Here is a 19,947-nt window from a genome sequence, read left to right as displayed (position 1 = left end):
TCCCCAAGGACCTTTTATTGAGTTTTTATATGGGCCATCTTTTTCATGAAAGATTCAAACATCTAGCGTTCACTTCAATCAGCCATCAGAAAAACTGTAAAACTAACCCACATTTTATGGGGCTCACCTCACTCCTCTCAATAGATATACCATGATAACACACCCACCCACTATGTGATAGTTAGCTCAACAGGTAGTGTTTGATTGTTTGATTGGTCACACTCATATTCTGCTATATAGCACTTTATCTGTACCAAGACTTTTGCTTGTATAATCAACATTAGGCTACTGAATCCACATCCAGACAGAATCAAAGCCAGACAGACAGATTGAGATCGCAAAAACGATATGCGTACCAGGCCAATCTAAAAAAAAACACCTTTCTAGTGTCTTCGGTGTTTCCAAAAGATACATAGGCTAAACCACGCTGACTCTCAGTTCTCATCAAATCACTTGGAGGTAACGAAAAAAGTGTGTCAGAGTGAGAAAAGAAAGTGGTTGGTCACTTTTTGGTGACTGGATATGCAGCTAACACCAACGGGGTCATTTTGGAAAACGCCTTTTCAACTGAACTTTGTTAGAAAATGTGTGAGAAGGTAGTCCAGCTTGCTAATGTCAGCAAGGCAACTAATAATGTAGCTAACTAGTGAGCTAGATGGTTGGCTACGCTATATTATCAGGGGGTATTAGGGAGAGGTGTGCCTATACCCTAGCCATAGCCCCGGGTCTTTTTCATTTTAAGTTTGTTACGGTGCACAAGTCAAGGAATTCAACAAAATGTAGTTATGATGTGCTGCATGACCGCTGTTACTATTTGAAGGACTACATTTGCACACATTTACACTTAGTCATTTTGTTTCTTGGTGTCACTGACTGACTTTTTACTAATTAACTAACAGATCTGACAGAACGTAGGAAGGCATGTGTGCATTCTTGAAACTGCAGGAGCAGGTTAAAGAAAAACCAAAGAAGATCAAGAGGAAATGGAAATGGAAGCCGAAATATAGACAAAAGACAACAGGAGAAAAGAGGACCTGAATGGAAAGAGGATCTCCACCACCAGCTGAGAAGGCTGCAGATGGTAGTGTGCCTGACCTGAGTACAGGCACCCCATCCACAGAAAGCCATGCAGGACACACATGAATTCTAAAGTGTGCTGCTTCTCCCAGCTCAAGAGAAGTGCCCCGGGTCCCTGCACCTGACAAGTTCAAAAAAAATTTCAGTTTCTACTTGCATGAATCTGCTGCAGGTAAACGGTCTTATATTATTATTAGTATTAGTTATCTCTTAGCTGTGGGCTGGTTCAGTTGAATGGCCATGTCTCTCTTCTATGGAATAATTGATATGAGGATTTACCTTCAATCCTGTGTAGCAGTAGAGAAGTAAGACAAGGTGAGATGTCATTGTATGAGATAACAGGATCAGTATTTGCTCTTCAGGTGGTAATGCTTCTTTATCTCGGCGTCTCTCCTTCCCTGTGGAAGGTTTGGGGCACAAGTCTGCAGGGCGGAAGTCTATAGTCACCCGTCTGTGGACTTAGTCCCTCAGAGCAACCTACAGGACAGCCTGAGGCAGTATTTTAGGGTCAGTGCCTCCCTCCGTCCCTCACACACACACACACACACACACACACACACACACACACACGCTAGTTCATTTGGCATTCTTTCTGAGCAAAGTGCTGATGCTGTGTTGTGATTTGTGCCCTAAAGGCAGCACAGGTTGTGTGCAGGTGCCAAAAGTGTGCCTCTGTCAAAATGAAGCACCTGTCCCTGCCTCGATAAGTGCCGCCTTACTCCTGCACTTTCAGTATGTCTAAAAGATGCAGCCTCTGCTCGGAGGGGTACCCACAGGAGCATACAAGGGCATCTGTTTAAGTTGGAGACTAAAATGATGGCCGTTTGATAGTAGCAAAATCACCTTTCTATTTCTGTACAGCAAGCTGGCCTTACAGCTCTGTCAATTCAACATGGACTCCAGCTGGAACCTACAGAAGCTGGAAACCAAAGAGGAGATCCCCCAGGAGCACAACATTGCAGAACACTGAGGCGCCCTGTGGGGCGGACAGGACAGCGAGGTGAGCCTGTGCTGAAACACTGACACAAACCATACATGGTGAAATGGACTTCACCTATTACCCACTTTCTTACAAACAGTCACATCCCCGCAGTTGCAGTACTGTCAGCCCTCACTGTCTCGTATAGGACAACACCTGTCCCCTCCACCATGTCAATTACTGTATGCCCCTGTCTACATAGTGACAGCAGTGGATTTGTGGACAGTATGAACAAAGAGGAGCAATTTTAACTGGCCATCAAGCTAAGCCTGGATGACTCCACCCCTTCCCCAGGTACTGACAATTCTTTCAGTTTTAGCACATAAAAAGTAAAAAAAAAACGGATTAGGTGGAAAGCAGCAACTAGTGAGGCAAACAGCATAGCCAGTACAGAAAAGGAAGCACGTCAGGTTCAGAACCTACCACAAGTTGACAGCTCACCTTTGGAAAAGTGTTAAGTGAGTCATAGTGAAGAGACGAGAATCCTGATCATGTTTGTGCTGTCCCCTGAAGCAGTACAAGCCCAAGGCCGGAGATAGAGAAGGAGACAGAGAGAGAGAGAGAAAGGGGGGGGGGGGGCAAAGGAAGGGGGGATCAGAGGGAGAGTGAATGCGAGAAAAGGGGAGAGGACCTGTTGCTCCAGCTTCTGGAGGAAGACATATGATGGGGGTTGGGGGGCTACTGTACCCTTTCTGACTGCAACTCTTTTCCATCTGCTCCCCAGGAATATCATTACAGACATTGCAAGCCTTCTGTCTCATCTCAGAGGGAGCATGACTTGCGGTAAGATATGCACTGACTCACTCACACACAAATACACACTGGTATGCACACTTTCAGTGTAATGACTAAAAAGCGAAGCCAAGGAATCCATAGCAGCAGGATTTTACAGGGTCTCGCTGTGCAGGTCATAGCGACATCGACAGTCTTGACAAAGACAGCTGGATACTCTTCTCCTGACCCCACCCCAGTGTTCTCTTGACTGTATGCTTCGGGTCATTGTCATGCTGAAAGATGAGCCTTCGTCCCAGTTTCTTAAATGACCTCTCTGTATTTGGCTGCATTCATCCTTCCCTCAATTCTGACCCCTCTCCCCATCCCTACTGCTGAGAGGCACACCATATATATAAATTTACCAGAGGAACAAATATTTTTCCCAAATATGTACATCCCTCTGAAATGACAAGGGAACTTGTGACAGGCTGAAGAGATGAACTTTCTATTCAAAGCTTATCCTTGCAGGAAAAAAGTGCCACCGTTATCTCAGTCAGTGTTTGGGAAACATTTACTGGAAGGTGAAGATTTTCCATTTTATGAGATTCATTCACCTTGGGAGGCTTCAAGAATATAGCCCATTCAGTAACACTAGGCCCTTTTGATTCCTAGACACTAATGAAACCTTACACAGTACAGGAAATCTAACGGGAGAATAATGTTGCTCCAGATTGCATCTTAGCTCTTGCCCAACATTTAAATTGCTACACTATATGGACAAAAGTATTTGGCCACACCTGTTTTTCAGGGTTTGGGCTAGGCCTCTTATCTCCAGTGAAGGGCAATCTTAATGCTTCGGCATACCAAGACATTTTGGACAATGCTATGCTTCCAACTTTGTGGCAACAGTTTGGGGAAGGCCCTTTTCTATTCCAACATGACTGTGCCCCAGTGCACAAAGCAAGGACTATAAAGACATGGTTTGATGAGTTTGGTGTGGAAGAACTTGACTAGCCCGCACAGAGCCCTGACCTCAACCCCATCGAGCACCTTTGGGATGAACTGGAACGGAGATTGCGAGCCAGGCCTTCTCGTCCAACATCAGTGCCTGACCTCAGAAATGCTCTACAGAATGAATGGGCACAAATTCCCACAGAAACACTCCAAAATCTTGTGGAAAGCCTTCCAAGAAGAGTGGAAGCTGTTATAGCTGCAAAAGGGGGACCAACTCCATATTAAAGTATATGTATTTGAATACAATGTCATTACAATCCCTGTTGGTGTAATGGTCCGGTGTCCGAATACTTTTGTCCATATAGTGTATCACCTTTTCTTAAGATCTCCAGGTAGGAGGAAATTATGAAGTAGATGAAGATGTATGCAATTACTGTTTGATTCAGTGGCTCCACTGCAGTTGTTCATAGGAGATGGCAGAGTTCATCTTCAAGGATATGAGGCCATTCATAACTGTGGATGGCCCTGGTTTCAGGGCTTTTGCAAATGCCTGAAACCCAAGGTAGCAAGAATAATGCACAGGGGAAGACAGGACCTCACTTGTCAAACAGTTATCTGAAGGTTTAAATGAATTATTAATACACTTAGTGATTAAATATACATGGTCCTGTAATTATACTGGAATATTGAAACAAAGTCATTCCCATTTTCAGGCAATCCCTCACAATGACCACTGACATGGACCTGAGTGAATGCAGAGACCTACCTCTCCGATATGCCACTACGTCACAAATGGACTCTCAGCTAAAAACAGGGATGTTGGTTAATCATTTGAAGGAACTTGACACTGAGTTTCACAACTGGAAGAGGGGCAGGATATGTGAAAATGCAAAACTGACAAATGTTCCTTCATGTTTTTATTGGATGTATGAATATATTTTTGTTTTTATCGGGGCCGTGGATTTACCAGTGATCACAGCCCTTACAATAGCTAAGCTTTGTAGACGTCAGTTTCACCTTCTGAGTTTTGTGTGCACAAGAATGCACGTATGCGTGACTGTCTGATTGGACGATGGGTTAATTGCTTGACTGGCCACACCTACCAGGTGATATGAATGAAAGGAAGAGTGTGGGGAAAAAAGAGAGCAGGGACAGGTAGGGAGGGTTGCTTGTTTCGTTCTTCAGTTTGAATGTTTTTAGTTCTTGTTTTATCCCTTTTTATTTTTATTTATGCCTTTTTACCTCTCTCATTTACTTAAATAAATTGCATTAACAGTAAATTCAAGTAAATTCATTTTTGATGTCTCAAGTCCTGCATTTTTGCAGCACTTAAGAGACACATCGACAAAACCACCTCATGGTCAGAATCGATCAGATCATCCTTACTCATTTTTAAATTCATGTCATTGCCCTTCGACTGTTGTCAGTAGGCTTTAGGACCTGGGCCAGCAACAGCCCTGCTGACAGGCACCTGCACAGCTGATGCTGATTGCTAATCATCCTGTGTGTGGCTTGTTTCCTTTGTCCCATTATAACAAAGGCTCTGCCCTGAAAGCAGTCAGGGGAATGGCAGCCCCATTGGTAAGTTAAACACCTCTGTCCTCCCCAGAATGTAATCACACAGAGGTATAATATCTCAACAGTGCTGAACTATAGTGAACATAATGATAGAATGCAAGATGTTATCTGTGGGTGCTGAGTTTCTCCCACACAATACAGGTCACTTTAATTACTCTTCAGTAATGCTAGTACATTTTAGTGTGAGGGAAAACAGTTTGACTGCACACCAAACTTTGGCCCCACCCTGACCCTCTCAGGAGAACCCATCCACATTGAAAAGGAGTGCATTAATGGTTTGTACACAGTTGGTGTTCAAAAAATGTGGTCATTCTAGAAATCAATGACAACCCTGCATTAAAATCCCTATTTGCCATTTTGAAGCTGGCCCTTGACTCATATTGATGCATTGAAAATCAGCAACAGCAAAGTCCATGTTGTGCCATGCCACTGAAAAAACATTTGACCAGGCAGACATTTCTCCAGTTAGATAACTTACTAAGGGTTTGTGACATGGCAGTAATGTAAAGACCATCCTCTGAACTTTGCATGAAGTAAAACCTTAGAGCGGATGTACGTTTAGGAATGAGAGAATAGAATGTCTGCATTCTGTTGAACATGCACAGTCTGTCAGAGACTTCCTCTGTGCACATCTTCCTCTTGTCACATCTGATTGGATGATTGACCGTTGGATGATTTCCTATGAAAAACCAGTAGCCTTAGGACATACTGGTTAGAACACAGGGTGCCTTTTACACAGACAGGAACTACAGTGTACCATTCATATATTGTCTATTTGATTCAGTGGTCCACCTTACTTGATTTTGTTGATGCTATTGATTTTCAGCATTACTGATGGCCATTTCAGCAAGGAAGACAACAGAAAATCTTTTGCAGCCACATTCTCGGAGATCAAAACGAAAGAGTCTTATTTTAACCTGACTGTAACATGCTTGGTTAATTGAGATGAGAGCACATTTGGGGAAAAAAAAAACAGAATAATTGGAAGGTTGGCTTTGCTGAAAATGGAGCATGATCAGCCACAATAAACCCTTTCATCTGAAATGTGAAAATCAAAATAACTTCAAGGGCTCCTCTCCAAAGATAAAGGTGTTGTTTTTGTCTTGCGACTCCTTGCATTTTAATGAATTCACATTGCAAAGAGTGCAAATTATTTATAGTGTTTACTATTTGAAATTACATTTCTCCCCCGTAGAGGCCAGCCTTTTGATAACTCAGAGTGAGGGGTATTATAACAGCAGGCATATTTTGACCGTGTGGGTCAAATGTATTGTGGGAAAAATAATTTTCAGTTTCTTCTCAGTAAAACCCAACCTCTGCAGCAACCTTTAGCAACAGTAGAAAGTGATGTCAAAGTGGATTATTACGGAATATGGCTGCTCCCAAGTTAAAATAAGAAGGTTGTTTATTTACTTTGTATTTTTAATATAGAGCCTTCCAGATCACGGCAGATTGTGTGTTGTTTGCTTGTTTAAAAGCTCAAGAAAGATATGAAAAGTGTGTGGTTTACGACTGTTGGCACCCTTTAACACTAAGAGGTTGTCACCAAAACAGTAAATTCCAGGGAGTGCCCAATGCCCGACATCCCTGGTGTAGCGCTGTAAGTTTGCCACCTTAATTTCACCTGTCAAAGACAGCAGGGGGACAGGCCTGTGGTGCTGCGTTTATTGTTCAATGATCCCGTCCAAATTCAACACTGTATATCACCCACTCGTTTTTGTTATGTGACAGTTTGTCCTGTTTGAGTGATGAGACTGGCTGGGCTGAGTGGCCTGTTCTCATCATTGAACGTCTTATGTTTTTATGTTTTCCTTGCCAAGGAAATGCATAATTTGTCTTCTCTGAGCCCTTGTAGGTTTGACAATATAACGTCAGCTTTCTGCATGAACTACCTTTCATTCCAGTCCTCTGAAGCCTTCATTTCAGAGTATGTGTTAGAACTCCTTGTACTTTTGGAATATCAATTTAAAATGGTGCAGAATGTCTTCTTTTAAATGTGATTAAAATTCTCTGCAATGCTGTGAATATTTATTATAACTAGGATGATAGATAGATAGGTATGTATAAGTCTTATAGTCTTATATATTTCTTATAATTAGGAAATCAATTTTCCATCATTTTCAATGTTGCAGATTATCAGCACAGGATATCACCTGTTGCCAGTAGTTCTGTATGAAATGTCCAATTATAATTGCAGTAATTTTCTGATTTGTTTGTCCTTTGAACAAAGAGTACTTAACCACTTTACATTTATATTGCATGCTCTTTTTAAAGGTGACAGAATATTACAAATATTACAATAGTTTTACAATTGTTTTATTTCACTTTATTTATTAATAAAGGTAATCACCAAAGCAAAATACATGGGGTTCAAGCAAGGAACACAAAGTACATCTTCAAGAACAAACATTCTGCCATTACTTATTACATTTTAAATATGACAGTACAAATCATCTCACTGTAAAACACTGTTCAGCAATAAAAGCGAGTTATAATACATACCTGTGGTAAAAGAAATCTTTACAAATTATGTTTATTAATGAAAAGGCAGCAGAGTGTCTTGTGTGACGTTAAGTCCAATAAGCAAAATAAATAAATAAATACATAGATCCAAATGTAATATATACAGTGTATTTCGATCTTTAGAGGAATGACACAAAAAAAGTTTGTAGCTTTTCAGAAACGCAGTTTGTGACAGGCTGAGTGAATGTCACTGGAGTGCTCTATTTGTGGTGATTCTCTGTGCTCACTGCATAGCAGGTGTCGTCCTTCTGCTTGTGGTGGGAAATGATGCCTCTAATGAGGGCCGTTAGAATGAATCGGGCACCCAGGGTCACCTGCGCTGTCCTGCCTGTAGAAACGGCAGGTGAGATCTCTCCTCGCCTTGAGGAGAGGAAATTATACTGAGACGAAGTCGACGCTTCAAGCTATAGAAATGCACCCTCCGCCGTGGCACAAACAAGGAGAAGAGAAGAAAGTCCATAACTGGTGGCTATTCTTGTACCTATGGAAGAAAAAAGACAGTATCTTTTTTTTATAAATCCTCCTCTAAGACATAACGTTCTTAACTGCCTTTTTAAACACAAATTCCAATTAGCAACACTTCAGTTATTGTTGTACCTTTTTCTCTTTATGCAACCCAAAGGCCTGTCTTGCTGTTATAATCTCTTCTCTCACACAGGAGGTCTTAAGTGAGATGTATGCTATCCTCCAATGCAATAGCATGCAACCAATGGCTGTTTTGAGTAGTGAAGTAGGTGCGAGTTAGGTGATGGGCACTGCTCCATATGAGCGGCTCACAGCTGCCTGGTGACTTGCGCGGTGCTAGCCACCCTGCCCTATGGACCTTGAGACTTGTGTGTCATCATGACGTGGTTGGTCACTGAAATAAATGAAAAAAAAATTTTTTGCCTACATTCATGTGGTATGGACAAAGGGACTTAGTGGGTGTGCGCTGAATGACTCTCAGTCATTCAAAGGCTCTGTACTGTTGGCTTACTGCAGCGATCAGTCAGGTTTGAGTTGTAAAGATGAAACTTAAAGTTGGCTACAAGTTCTTATGGAGCTAGAATACTGAAAAATGTCTATTTCTATGTCAGTGTAAATGCATTTCTTTAACAACTGCAAATGCATAATTCCTCTCTCTAGATTAAAGGCTGTAATTATCTAAATATATCACTAATGTTTTAAAAATGCTTTCACTAAATGAAAATGAATATGTATATTTTGTATACAGTTCCATCTTCAGCAATCTTATCTGCACTTGATCTCAGCCTCTCTGAGTCTGTGGTATCGACATGAAACCAATTCAACTGGTTAGGTTTCTCGAATGATTGTATCTTTCTTTGTTGTCTTGATTTACCTCATTGAAACATGGCTGAAAGAAAATATCAAGCACCCTTAGCTGAGGCCTGGTCACTGAAATTTTAGCTATGATCCACAAAAATCATTTTCAGTCAGTGCTAGGTTTTAGAGAGTTGTCTTCTTTGGAACTACTAGCCTTTTATGTCTTTCAAACAGGAGCACACAAAACTGAGAACTAATAGGCTCTTGTAAGTCCAGAGCTGAATCAGCTCTTCACTGTGTTGTGCTATTCAAGGCAAAATCTGTCTCCACAAAGGGACAGATTTTGTCTGTCTCTTTGTGGAAAAAACAGAGAAAAAACCCCATGGAGTAAAAAGATTATTCGCTAAATTAAAAGAGATTTGCAGAAAGCAAATAGAAGTCTTCTAAATTAAATATCTATTATGATTTCATTACGGATCTTATGTTGAAATTTAATGGCACAGTAACATCAACTAGAACAAGACATTTTTGTCAACATCTGTTGTCAAAGAACGGTAATAACCACAGCATTTTATTTAGCACCATTAATAGAATTGTTAATCACTCTCATAAAACAAACCTTGAGTCTCTCAATGAACAAAACTGGAAATTGCTGAATTTCTTTTGCACTGAATATGTGTCTCTACATCCTTGAACAAACACTGGAATCTTTTGCTCTGAATGCTCTTGATGAATTCTCTAAAACTATTGTATGTACTAAATGCATCTGAATTCCTCTACATGCTAACTGGGCTTTATTTAAGTAGGCTTTTTAAAGCACTGTTTGAAATGGTAAGTGAAATTCCTGTTGTCATTAATAGTTATTTTGCCATTGAGTTTGTCCCTTCATATTTTAATGATGCTGTGATTCAGCCACTTATCAGGCCAAACCTTGACAGAGAAGATCACTCCTGCTATCATGAAGACCAAGGAACTGCTCATGAAACTTTGTGATGTTAGGAGGAAAAAAAGCTGAAGAAGGTTATAAAAACATCAGCAAAGCTTCAAACCTGCCTAGGAGCACTGCGAAATACACTACAACAAAGTCGAAAAAATATGGCATAACCCAGATGCTACCAAGACCAGGCTATCCTTCCAAACTGAGCGCCCGGACAATTGTCAGCGAGGTGTTCAAGAGACCAGCTACAACACTGAAGGATTTACAGAGCTCATCGGCTGTGCAGACAACAACGATTTCATCAGCTCTTCACAGACCCAGTCTTTATGGGAGAGTGGCCAGAAGAAAGCCGCTTCTGAGAAAGGCCAACATAAAGGCATGCCTGGAGTTGCTAGAAGCCATGTGACAAAACTTGAGAGCTTTTGGAAGAAGATTTGGTGGTCTGATGAGACTAAAGTTGAGACTAAAGCTCTTTGGTCTAAAGGCAAAGCGTTATGTTTGGCGCGACCCAAATACAGCCCAACACCCAGGTAACGCCATCCCTACCATCAAGTATGGTGGTGGCAGCATCATGCTCTGGGATTGCTTTTCAGCAGGAGGAACTGGAAAGCTTCTTACCATCAAGGGCAACATGGATGGAGCCGAATACAAGCAAATTCTTGAGGAGAACCTGTTCCAGTCAGCCAGAGATCTGAGTTTAGGGCAAAGATTTATGTTCCAACAGGACAATGAACCTAAGCACAGGGCAAAAACTACAAAGGAATGGCTAGAAAAAAAGAAGGTTTGTCTTCTGGAATGGTGTCAAAAGCACAGATTTAAATCCAATTGAAAATCTGTGGCATGACCTGAAAACTGCTTTGCTCCAACGTTCTCCATCTAATTTGGCAGAGTAGGCAAAAATTTGCATTGAGGAATGGAAGAAAATTCCAAAATCAAAATGTGCAAAGCTCACGGAGACATACCCAAGACGACTCAAAGCTGTAACTGCTGCTAAAAGAAAATGCACTAAGCATCGACTCGGGGGGTGAATGAGAAACAGACGTCTTTCATTCTTGCAGAATCAGTGTTCTTGATTTCTATTTTGGTTGGTGAGTGTTTTGATTTTATTATGTTTGTCAAGGGAAGAGAGAACATTGCACTCTAGATGTGTAATGGTTGGAAAATGCGAAGGGGGGTGAACACTTTCTGAAGGCATTGTATGTTCAGATTTCCCATAACCTGATTCTAAATAGGAACAGCGCGTACAAAAGAGCACGTTTTCCTCTTGAAGGCTCTCACCTGAAGAGGGCCCATGTTTCGGCTCAGCAGAGGGTGAAGTGTGAGGGCCCGATGCAGGGTGGGCCAGCGGGTTCCCTGAGCTCACTCTTCCGTCACGTGCAGCATCCGAGAGGCCTTTCCGGCGCTTCTTATCCGTCAGGTGCAAAGGGGACGTCTTGGTCAGCACGCCGCTCCATGGCCGAGCGGCGCCAGAGACCCGGAGGTACGCCCCAGCTTTATAATCCAGCAGCTCTGCGTAGTTTGCGTCCGTCACTCGGCACTCATAGAGACCCTCATCACTCCTGACCACTTTGGATATGTGCAGCCTGTGGGAGATGTCGTTTCCTTGTACCCTCACTGTCTGCAATGATGCAAAAAAGGCTTTAATGATGTAAGTTTGTGGACAAGAAAGGCAAAATTTAATGTACTAAAAAATAGTAATGACAGAAGGGTCTCATTAGTAGCTGCAGTTACCATGTACTGTCAATCATGACCAAATCATTGACAGCACATTGTAGCTCCACTGATTTTGGTTTTCATCAAACTCTATCTAAAATCACTACAAAAAATACTGGTAATTGTATAAAAATTAAGGTATCAAAAATATGGAAGGAAAGATGAGAAGATGGGACAATAGTTTATTATAAATTTCACAGATTATAAACAGTATCTGTTTCACATAACACCAAACACAAACACTTACATACTGCATGAATTGTTGCTTACACTTATTTTTGTGCCCTCATCATCTGGATCGCTTTCTGATATTGAGTCCATCTAGAAATAAAAAGCAATATATTAACTATTACCCTTTAGACTTATGTAGGTCTACATAAAACATGAAACACTTGTGAGCACTACATACATATCACAGCCATACAGAGGCTTTTCAAAGCTTTATAATATGTGTGACAGCACTTTTAGGTCTTTTGACACTTTATGAATGCTTTATGATGCGTTCATGAATGAATCAATTAGTGTATGTCACAACAGAGCTATATTACCTGCGCTTTCCCTGTTACAAATGACGTCCGATACAATTGAAATGGAAAAGTGGTTATTTTTGCCAATGTGCAATTTAAGGCATAACGGCCTCAACCACTACCTCTTTACTGAAGTGCAGGATATTTCAATACAAAAACAATACCTCAGCTAATAGCTCTTAATCTAAGCGTCTCAAGTTGATGAGGTAGTCTATCTCCATTTAATGTGTTGAGCGTACAGGTACGTGTTCTTAGCAAACTATCAAAACGCAGGCCATGTACAAGGCACAGCGCAAACAGGTTACCTCTTCAGTCTGTGCAAATGGACTCAGCTGAATGATAACACACTGGATCTCCTTTTCAGTAAAAGAACACTTTAGTCATTGGTTGTGACGAACATTCACTGGCCACTGCATTGTAGTTGGAGTTGAAGGATCTCAAAGATTTGCCATTGATAAAAATGTGTTCGAGTTGTGACGCAACAAACTGGACCTACACACTGAAACAGCCTTGTGGTTCCTATCAGGTCCAGATGATCAATTTTGTCTACTACTTGACTAACCCATACCAATATTTATATTTATATATATGTTTACACAATTTATTTATAGACCAGTGTCAAATGTGTCACAACTGAATTTCAAAACTCAGTTTTGAAAGACTGACCTTTCAGACATATATCTCCACACAATATCTGGGACCATAACCATAGTAAATGATTCTTAAGTTCAGTCTCAAGGTCAGGACATTCCAGCACATACAGAGACTGGGAAGACAGGACAGAATGTTCTTTAAGTATGGACATATTCTTCTTCCTGTTTTGTATTGTGTGTGTGTGTGTGTGTGTGTGTGTGTGTGTATTCAGGGCCCAGTGTTTGAAATATATGCAAACCTTACAGCAACTAAGCTCTTTGTCATCAGTTTCAACATTGTCAGTTTAGATGCATGGGAATGTGTGTGAATAGCAGTTCAGGCATTGGATAATGGGGCATTGATTGGCCACACACACTAATTGAGGATTATGAGAGGTGGGCTGTGACAGGAAATCAAGGACAGAGCTAGGGAGAGTTGTCTGTTTTTACTCCTGGGTTGAAATGATTTAAAGTCTTTGCTTTCAATTTGCTTTAAAGTCTTTGTCTATCCATTTAATCCCTTTAAATCCCTTTTCAACTATCCATTCATGCATTTTTATAAGAAACCTTTATGTATGGGAAGCATTTGGCCAGCTTCATTGCATAGATGTTTATTTTTCCCTTCTATCTAGCACATCAAAATGAGAAATGTACAATCCATTTTGTTAGTAAAAGTCCGGAACACCAAAACGTGTTTCGTTACGTCAAAGAAGCAGATTCGATGTTCGCAGCAAAAGATAGGTAGGTTTATTTGCACAGCCGGCTGTGGGAACATCAGCATTGAGCAGAACTTCGACAGGTATAGCATTTAGTTCATTTTTATACAGTTAATAGCAGGCACATTTGCATGCGAGTTATGATGACCAGCGGAGGTGCTGTTTCTGATTGCTTTTGTGGAGTTGTGCATAGCTAAACAGCTCCCTCTCTAATTGGGTATTTCCTGAGCCCTGTAACCTAATTGGCTCCGTAGGGTTCACAAGAGGCACCGCTTGGCTCCGGTCGGATGTAGGGACATCGCTTTGTATTCGAATACACATCGCTTGTCTCCAGCGTTTGTATTCAAATACACATCACGTGTCTCTGGATCAAACGCCATGCCATTCCACAAAACTGTCTCCTAACAGTTTCATTCCTCAAAAGAAACTAAGGCATATATTCAGCGTACTTGCAATGTGCTTTATCATTGACTTTGGATATTAGATTTGATATGACATGCCAAGCATTCATTGTTTTCTTACACAACATAGTATGTTTTGCAGGTACTTTAACTGGCAAAGTTGAGTAAGAAGCCTAGAAGTATACACTGTTTTGCACTGGTCCTGCAGTCATGCCCTCAGCATATGTAGCACACTGAGTGATTGTGTCTGTTTGCTGATTGTATGAGAGCAGTGCCTCTGGTAATGCATATGTCTATATTTCCATATTGCTTAATGAATCCTGAATTTGACAGGACATTGTCATGTTGCTTGGATGATAAATCAAAACTTCCCAAGTCGCACGCATTAAAATACCTGGCACTAAGGCTTGGTTTGTTGCCAATTTATACATATTCTGCATTCAGACATTTCCATACAACTCAACAAATAGGTTGCGGAATACATAATTTAATAAACAGGTAAACATAAAAATAAATATGGCTGCACACTAAAAATGAGTAATATATATTTTTATGCATCCCTGTTGAACTTCCATTTACAAAGTTCTCAAAAAGTATGCTCCATAGCATCGCAGAATAAGATACATACAGTATTTCTGCTCAGCTTCCTTCACATGTTTACTAAATAGCACCACAGCCTCCATAACTTATGCCATTGCAACAATATCTTCAAACATCCAGTTACACACACCCTTTATTCTAATGTCAAGCTTTTATCAAAGAATATTCCAAATAACCAAATTTACCAAATGTAGAGGCTGGAGATGTAGAGATGGCCAAATGTTCTCAATGTGCAGGTAGCTAAACCAATGTCCAAACAATAGGTCCAGGTTGGGTGGCGTTCCCGTTTATTACAAACTTGCAGACTTACGTAAAATCAAACTTCACTTTATCCGGTGCAGATCAAAGGTGCTGGTGATATTAATAAAAGGAATTGTGCTGTGATGGTTGTAGTTTGGCGACATTTAGTTTGGCTATGGCTACGGCTACGGTAAGAACCGTGTCTCCTCCGCCATCCACACCTTCCCTTAATGTGTGAACACCTGTTCATATACACCTGTGAACCCATGTGACTAACACCCAGTGCATTACACCCCCAAGTGGCTAAAACAAGAAAGACCAATAAACCCACAAATTAAAGGTGACTAAATGGCTCCTACACCAAATTTAACTTAACACGTAAGGACAGAACTAGTACGCTTAATTTAGCTGCTTTTTTTCCCAGCTGAATTATTGTGTGCCCTGATTTTAGGCTCTATACTAAATGAATCTTGCTGCTGTATTTGTTGTGTGAGATCCAGTGAACAGCCATTGTTGCATAACTGTCGAAGCCAAACTCAGCCTTCTCATCTTGAAGTCTTGGAAAAAAGTACTCTCTCATCCAAATAGCACCTCCGCATGAGCACCATCTGACTGCTGTTGCATGCACTGATTAACTCTGATAACATTCGGCCTTTCCTTTCAGAAGACGGAAGAGCTAAAAGTTACGGCCGGGGTAATTTTCTAGTTCACTTCATGGAGTGTGCATGAATGCTAGGAGTTTGAATGTTGGAGCATGCAGTGTCCAGAGATGTGAATGGGTGTTTTTATTGACAGCTAGACCATCAGACTCGCAACAAAATATTTCAGCCTCAACTTATAAGTCAAGATGATTGAATATTAAAACACTGCAACAAATTATCAGCTTCATACCATCCAACCAATCGGAAAGCCTTGTGTACTGCCTGTGTGCCAGGGTCACTGCATTCAGTCAGCATTAAATACACATTGTGGGCTGATCTGAGATCAGTATGCGTTGCTTGTTACCCAGTTTCTTATCACTCTTATATTAACCTAGCCAATCATGACCCACCAATGAATTAAACCCTTAATTTTACTGACAAACAACACTGGCTGACTGAGACAGTGAATTGCTGCAACGGGTGGCTTGCCTTAGTGCATGCAGTATAACAGTTCAGAGTAGCACTGTCGTCAAATGTGTGTCCAGGCTGGGCATATGGCTGGCACTTCTTATGTTGTTCTGTGTAAAAGTGTGAATGATCAAATGTCCGTGCTGACTGGCTGCCAAACTACAAAAAAATCCATTGACAAAACAGAAGACGACGAAGAGGGAGGAGGACAGGGGACAGCGTTATTCAGCCGAGTAACGGCTCACGTTGACTGCCGATAAGGCACGGTGAACTCATGCCAACTTACACAGGCATCATAAGCAAATTAATTAATACTTGAATATTCTATGGAATACTATATGAATTCAAATAATTACCCCTCCTCCCCCAAGCAACTCCAGTTCTCTTTTAACTAATGACTCACTGCAGCAAGATCTATATTTGCACACTTTCAGGCAGGAAAATTAGTCATATCTGTTATTAATACCTGTGAGAAAGAACAAAAGTCTGAATGATTTTTTATTTGGCTTCATCCTTATAACCCACGCTTAAAGTGACTAAGCACACTGGTTCAGGCTGTTGAATAAGCCACAGTGCGTTCAGGTATCTCGGTGCTTTAATTTCACCTCGGCGTAAAGCTTGGTTTAAACACAAATGTAACGACACAATCGATTCAGCGTTTCAGCGTTGATGTATGGGTCTTACTATGCGCAACAGCTCACATAGTCCATTGAACAGTGTTATTCTTACTGTACTGTGTACTGTAAATATTTGCAACCGTGAGAATCTACAGTAATATGAATCAAATCCACAAAAACTGTAACGGGAGCTGAGGCGAAGGTTGAGTTTTGAGAATGCTTCCACATCTTCACATTTGAAACAGGGTTGTCCAATGTTTGAATACTGCTATAAAATATTTAGTTTTTATTTCATGTAACATTTAAAAAAGGGTGGTCACAAAATCATTGGAAAGAACAATCATTTAACTACCTGAGCTGAGCGGTTACGTGTTTCGTTGTGCACGTCAGTAATGATTAAAAAAGAATAAAATAAAACCAGCGTTGTGTTTACCGTGATGTAAATAAAACCAGCCTTGTACCTGCGTGTCAGTGTCCTCCTCGCTGCTGTTGGTGTCCTCAGGAACTCCGAAGAACCACCACTGGATTTCCAGGTAAACGGATGATGCACCACTGTGAAAGGCACACGCCATCTCAATATTTTGACCTTCTTCAGCTGTTATATTCGAGGGCAGCTCAGTAAAACGTCCTGCAATTGAGCCAAAAAGGCAAGTAAGCGACCGAGACAACAGTCACGAAAATAAAATATTACTCGCGCAGCGTTTCTGTGACATCGCTGCTTTAACCGCAGTGAACTGGATGCTAACGCATTTGCACACCTCCCCATACCTGCGTTCTGTGATAACTTTCCCTTTAACACTCGCAAAGACATCTTTTAAAAATACACACTGGTCATCTCTTTCATTCAAAACCTACCCAAGAAAAATGACAATTGGCAGTTTCTCGATCAAAACAGAAACCGCAACAGGTTGCCTTTCAATATGGCCAACAACAGACCATTACAGCACCTACTGACAGTAAGAGTCTCCAGTAAGCGACATCGATAGCTCCCGGACATTGTAAGCATGAGATTTTAAGCTATTACAACGAGATGCAATACTAAATAGGACATACGGCTGGACTTTTTTCTCAAAACATATATCTTCTAAAAGCACTTGCAGGACGGTGACACCGCTTCGAAAAGCGTTGAACTCGCGCCACCAGAGTACTTGTTTCAGGTCCTGAAAAATATCTGTCGTCTTTTAAAGTGATGCCAGTTTCTCCAAGGCTAATATTTCCAATGCGTGTCGCGCTCGTCGTTTCTTCAAAGTTAATGTTTTGCAACAATCAAATATGGGAAAGGCACGCAGGAAATGGGCACAAACAACAGAACGAAATCGTATTATCATTTTCACACACAAAGCATTTCATACAGAATAGTTAGGTTTATTAAATGTCATGACAAACTGCTTTTTTAAAAAATGCATGATCTAAAACATCTGGTTGCCATTGATACTTTTGTTAATATATTAGTTACAGGTTTTGCCAGCAGTTCATGTATTAATAATTCTGCATTATTAGAAACCAGGGGAAATATGTTTCCAGTATACAAGATGCTACTTCTTAAAAGGAAGAATCGACCAAGAATCTGAGCATCAAATATTTACCTTGGAAGGAGAACCCAAGCAGTATGCAGAAACTGGAGCAGATAACAAATCCAATGCAGCCATGAAAAGTCCACATCATTCCAAAGAGAAATATCACATTAGCGCAAAAAATTACCCTTCCAAAACAGTTCTAGAAATGATGCGACGGCAATCGATTTGGGCACACTGTGTCAAATATGCAGAGTAATTCAAACAGTAACCTGGCTCTAAAAGTCTCTTGTGATGGCACGGCTTGTAACAACGCAGCGTTTAAGGTGTTGTGAAGTCTGTGGGAGCAGGTACATGATAGGTTCCCTCGGAGATGAAACGTCAGTATACAGCTCCCTGTCGCACACCCTGTGCTCCCGATCGAACCTGGGACATATTCATGCACAGTGTATTTGAGAACAACGCATATCCAGACGGCTACATTCTACTGCTGGGGAAAAATAAACGTTCTTTCCATTTATTCATTTAAGATAACCCTAACCTTTCAGACTTGATGTTTTAAAGTGCGAGTCTTATCATGGTCGGTTTTCCGTCTTATCGCACAAAGATATAGCACAGTCTTGCGCATCAGCGTTCAATTCTCTGTCGCAGCAAATCGCCACACTGTACATGAAACGTCCAAAAGAGCACAACGCCTTCGGAGTTTTCTAAGATAGCCACTGACGCAAGTCTTACTTCCGTAGCCCGAAGTGGGTTAGCTGTTTTCATCCTGCTGCAAACCACAGTCAAACGCATTTGCTGTACGATGTAAATGAATTCTTTCCGACATCCCACCAGGCAGGAACTTAGAGACGAGATAAGAGGGACAAAAGTTCAGATTAATAAGGATGGCGCTCATCGTTGCAGTTGTACGCATACTCGTTCTGTAATGTAATCATGGTCTATTCCGCATGTAATCTGTTAGAACCCCCCTTCATATAATGCCTTCCATACTTATGTCTGTGAATTCAGTTGCTTTGATTTTACGATTGTAGATTTCACATACAGGAATACTTTAAAAGATGCGTCTTTATTGCAGTAACGAAATCAGATGAAATACCACGATTCTCACGTTGGTTTCTGACAATGCAACAGATGACCTTGTGGTTGTATAACTCTTCTGCCCGAGATGAACAAGTTGTTAGGTTGTTGCTAGGGGTGAAAATTGGAGACTGGCTGGACAAATTGTTGACTGTTAGTGAAGATGAAAAAACACCATAGATTTGTGATGCTGTAAGTCTCTTCATGGCTCCAGATACAATTTCACCAATGCCACAATAGTCAGCAATTGCTGTTTTACAATTTTAAAACAGTGTCATTTGTGGCCTATTGCTAATCATTACATGATTCACTATGATGTGTAATTATGTGTACGATGGTAAATCGAAACTTGCGCCGAACGCAACACGTCTGTTGCCATTGTGAGAATGGGGAAAGGTTGCAAATAAGTAGGGATAGCAAGTGCGATGGGTTATCTAGCCCCTTCAGGGAACGTAGCTCAAGAGAAGCTTTGGAGACCAAGCCAATAATGTAATGTAATAAGATGCACAAAGCAAGGACCAGTGACAACATCACAGGCCCTGAAATATGGGGTGACCACCTGACGGCAGGAAGGTGTTATCAATGATTCTTCAACCACCAGTAGAACCACATATGCAGCTGCAACTCAAAGAAGCAGAGATGGCCTGCAGCAGTAACAGGTATCAACCCTTTAGAATTTCTGGTGGGCTGTGAAATAGATTAGATGTGCGCAGAGACATTGATTCTTTACAGTGATTGTAGTAAAACCACTATACTACAGCACTATATGTATA

At 41.0% G+C, this 19,947-nt stretch overlaps 1 protein-coding gene across 1 annotated transcript; it reads right to left on the bottom strand.

The window, feature by feature from the left end:
• Positions 1–8,025: 8,025 nt before the first annotated feature.
• On the bottom strand, positions 8,026–18,245 carry LOC118771589 (V-set and transmembrane domain-containing protein 2A-like). The gene is made up of 5 exons (XM_036519596.1): positions 18,167–18,245; positions 17,042–17,208; positions 12,009–12,059; positions 11,304–11,643; positions 8,026–8,153 (listed from the first exon to the last, which is right to left on the bottom strand). Exons 1-5 carry the CDS (start codon positions 18,243–18,245, stop codon positions 8,026–8,028), a joined length of 765 nt encoding a protein of 254 aa, XP_036375489.1.
• Positions 18,246–19,947: the final 1,702 nt, after the last annotated feature.

The sequence above is a fragment of the Megalops cyprinoides genome, chromosome 24 (genome assembly GCF_013368585.1).
Source record: "Megalops cyprinoides isolate fMegCyp1 chromosome 24, fMegCyp1.pri, whole genome shotgun sequence".
Lineage (NCBI taxonomy): Eukaryota > Metazoa > Chordata > Actinopteri > Elopiformes > Megalopidae > Megalops > Megalops cyprinoides.
This window is presented reverse-complemented; position numbering and strand designations above follow the sequence as displayed.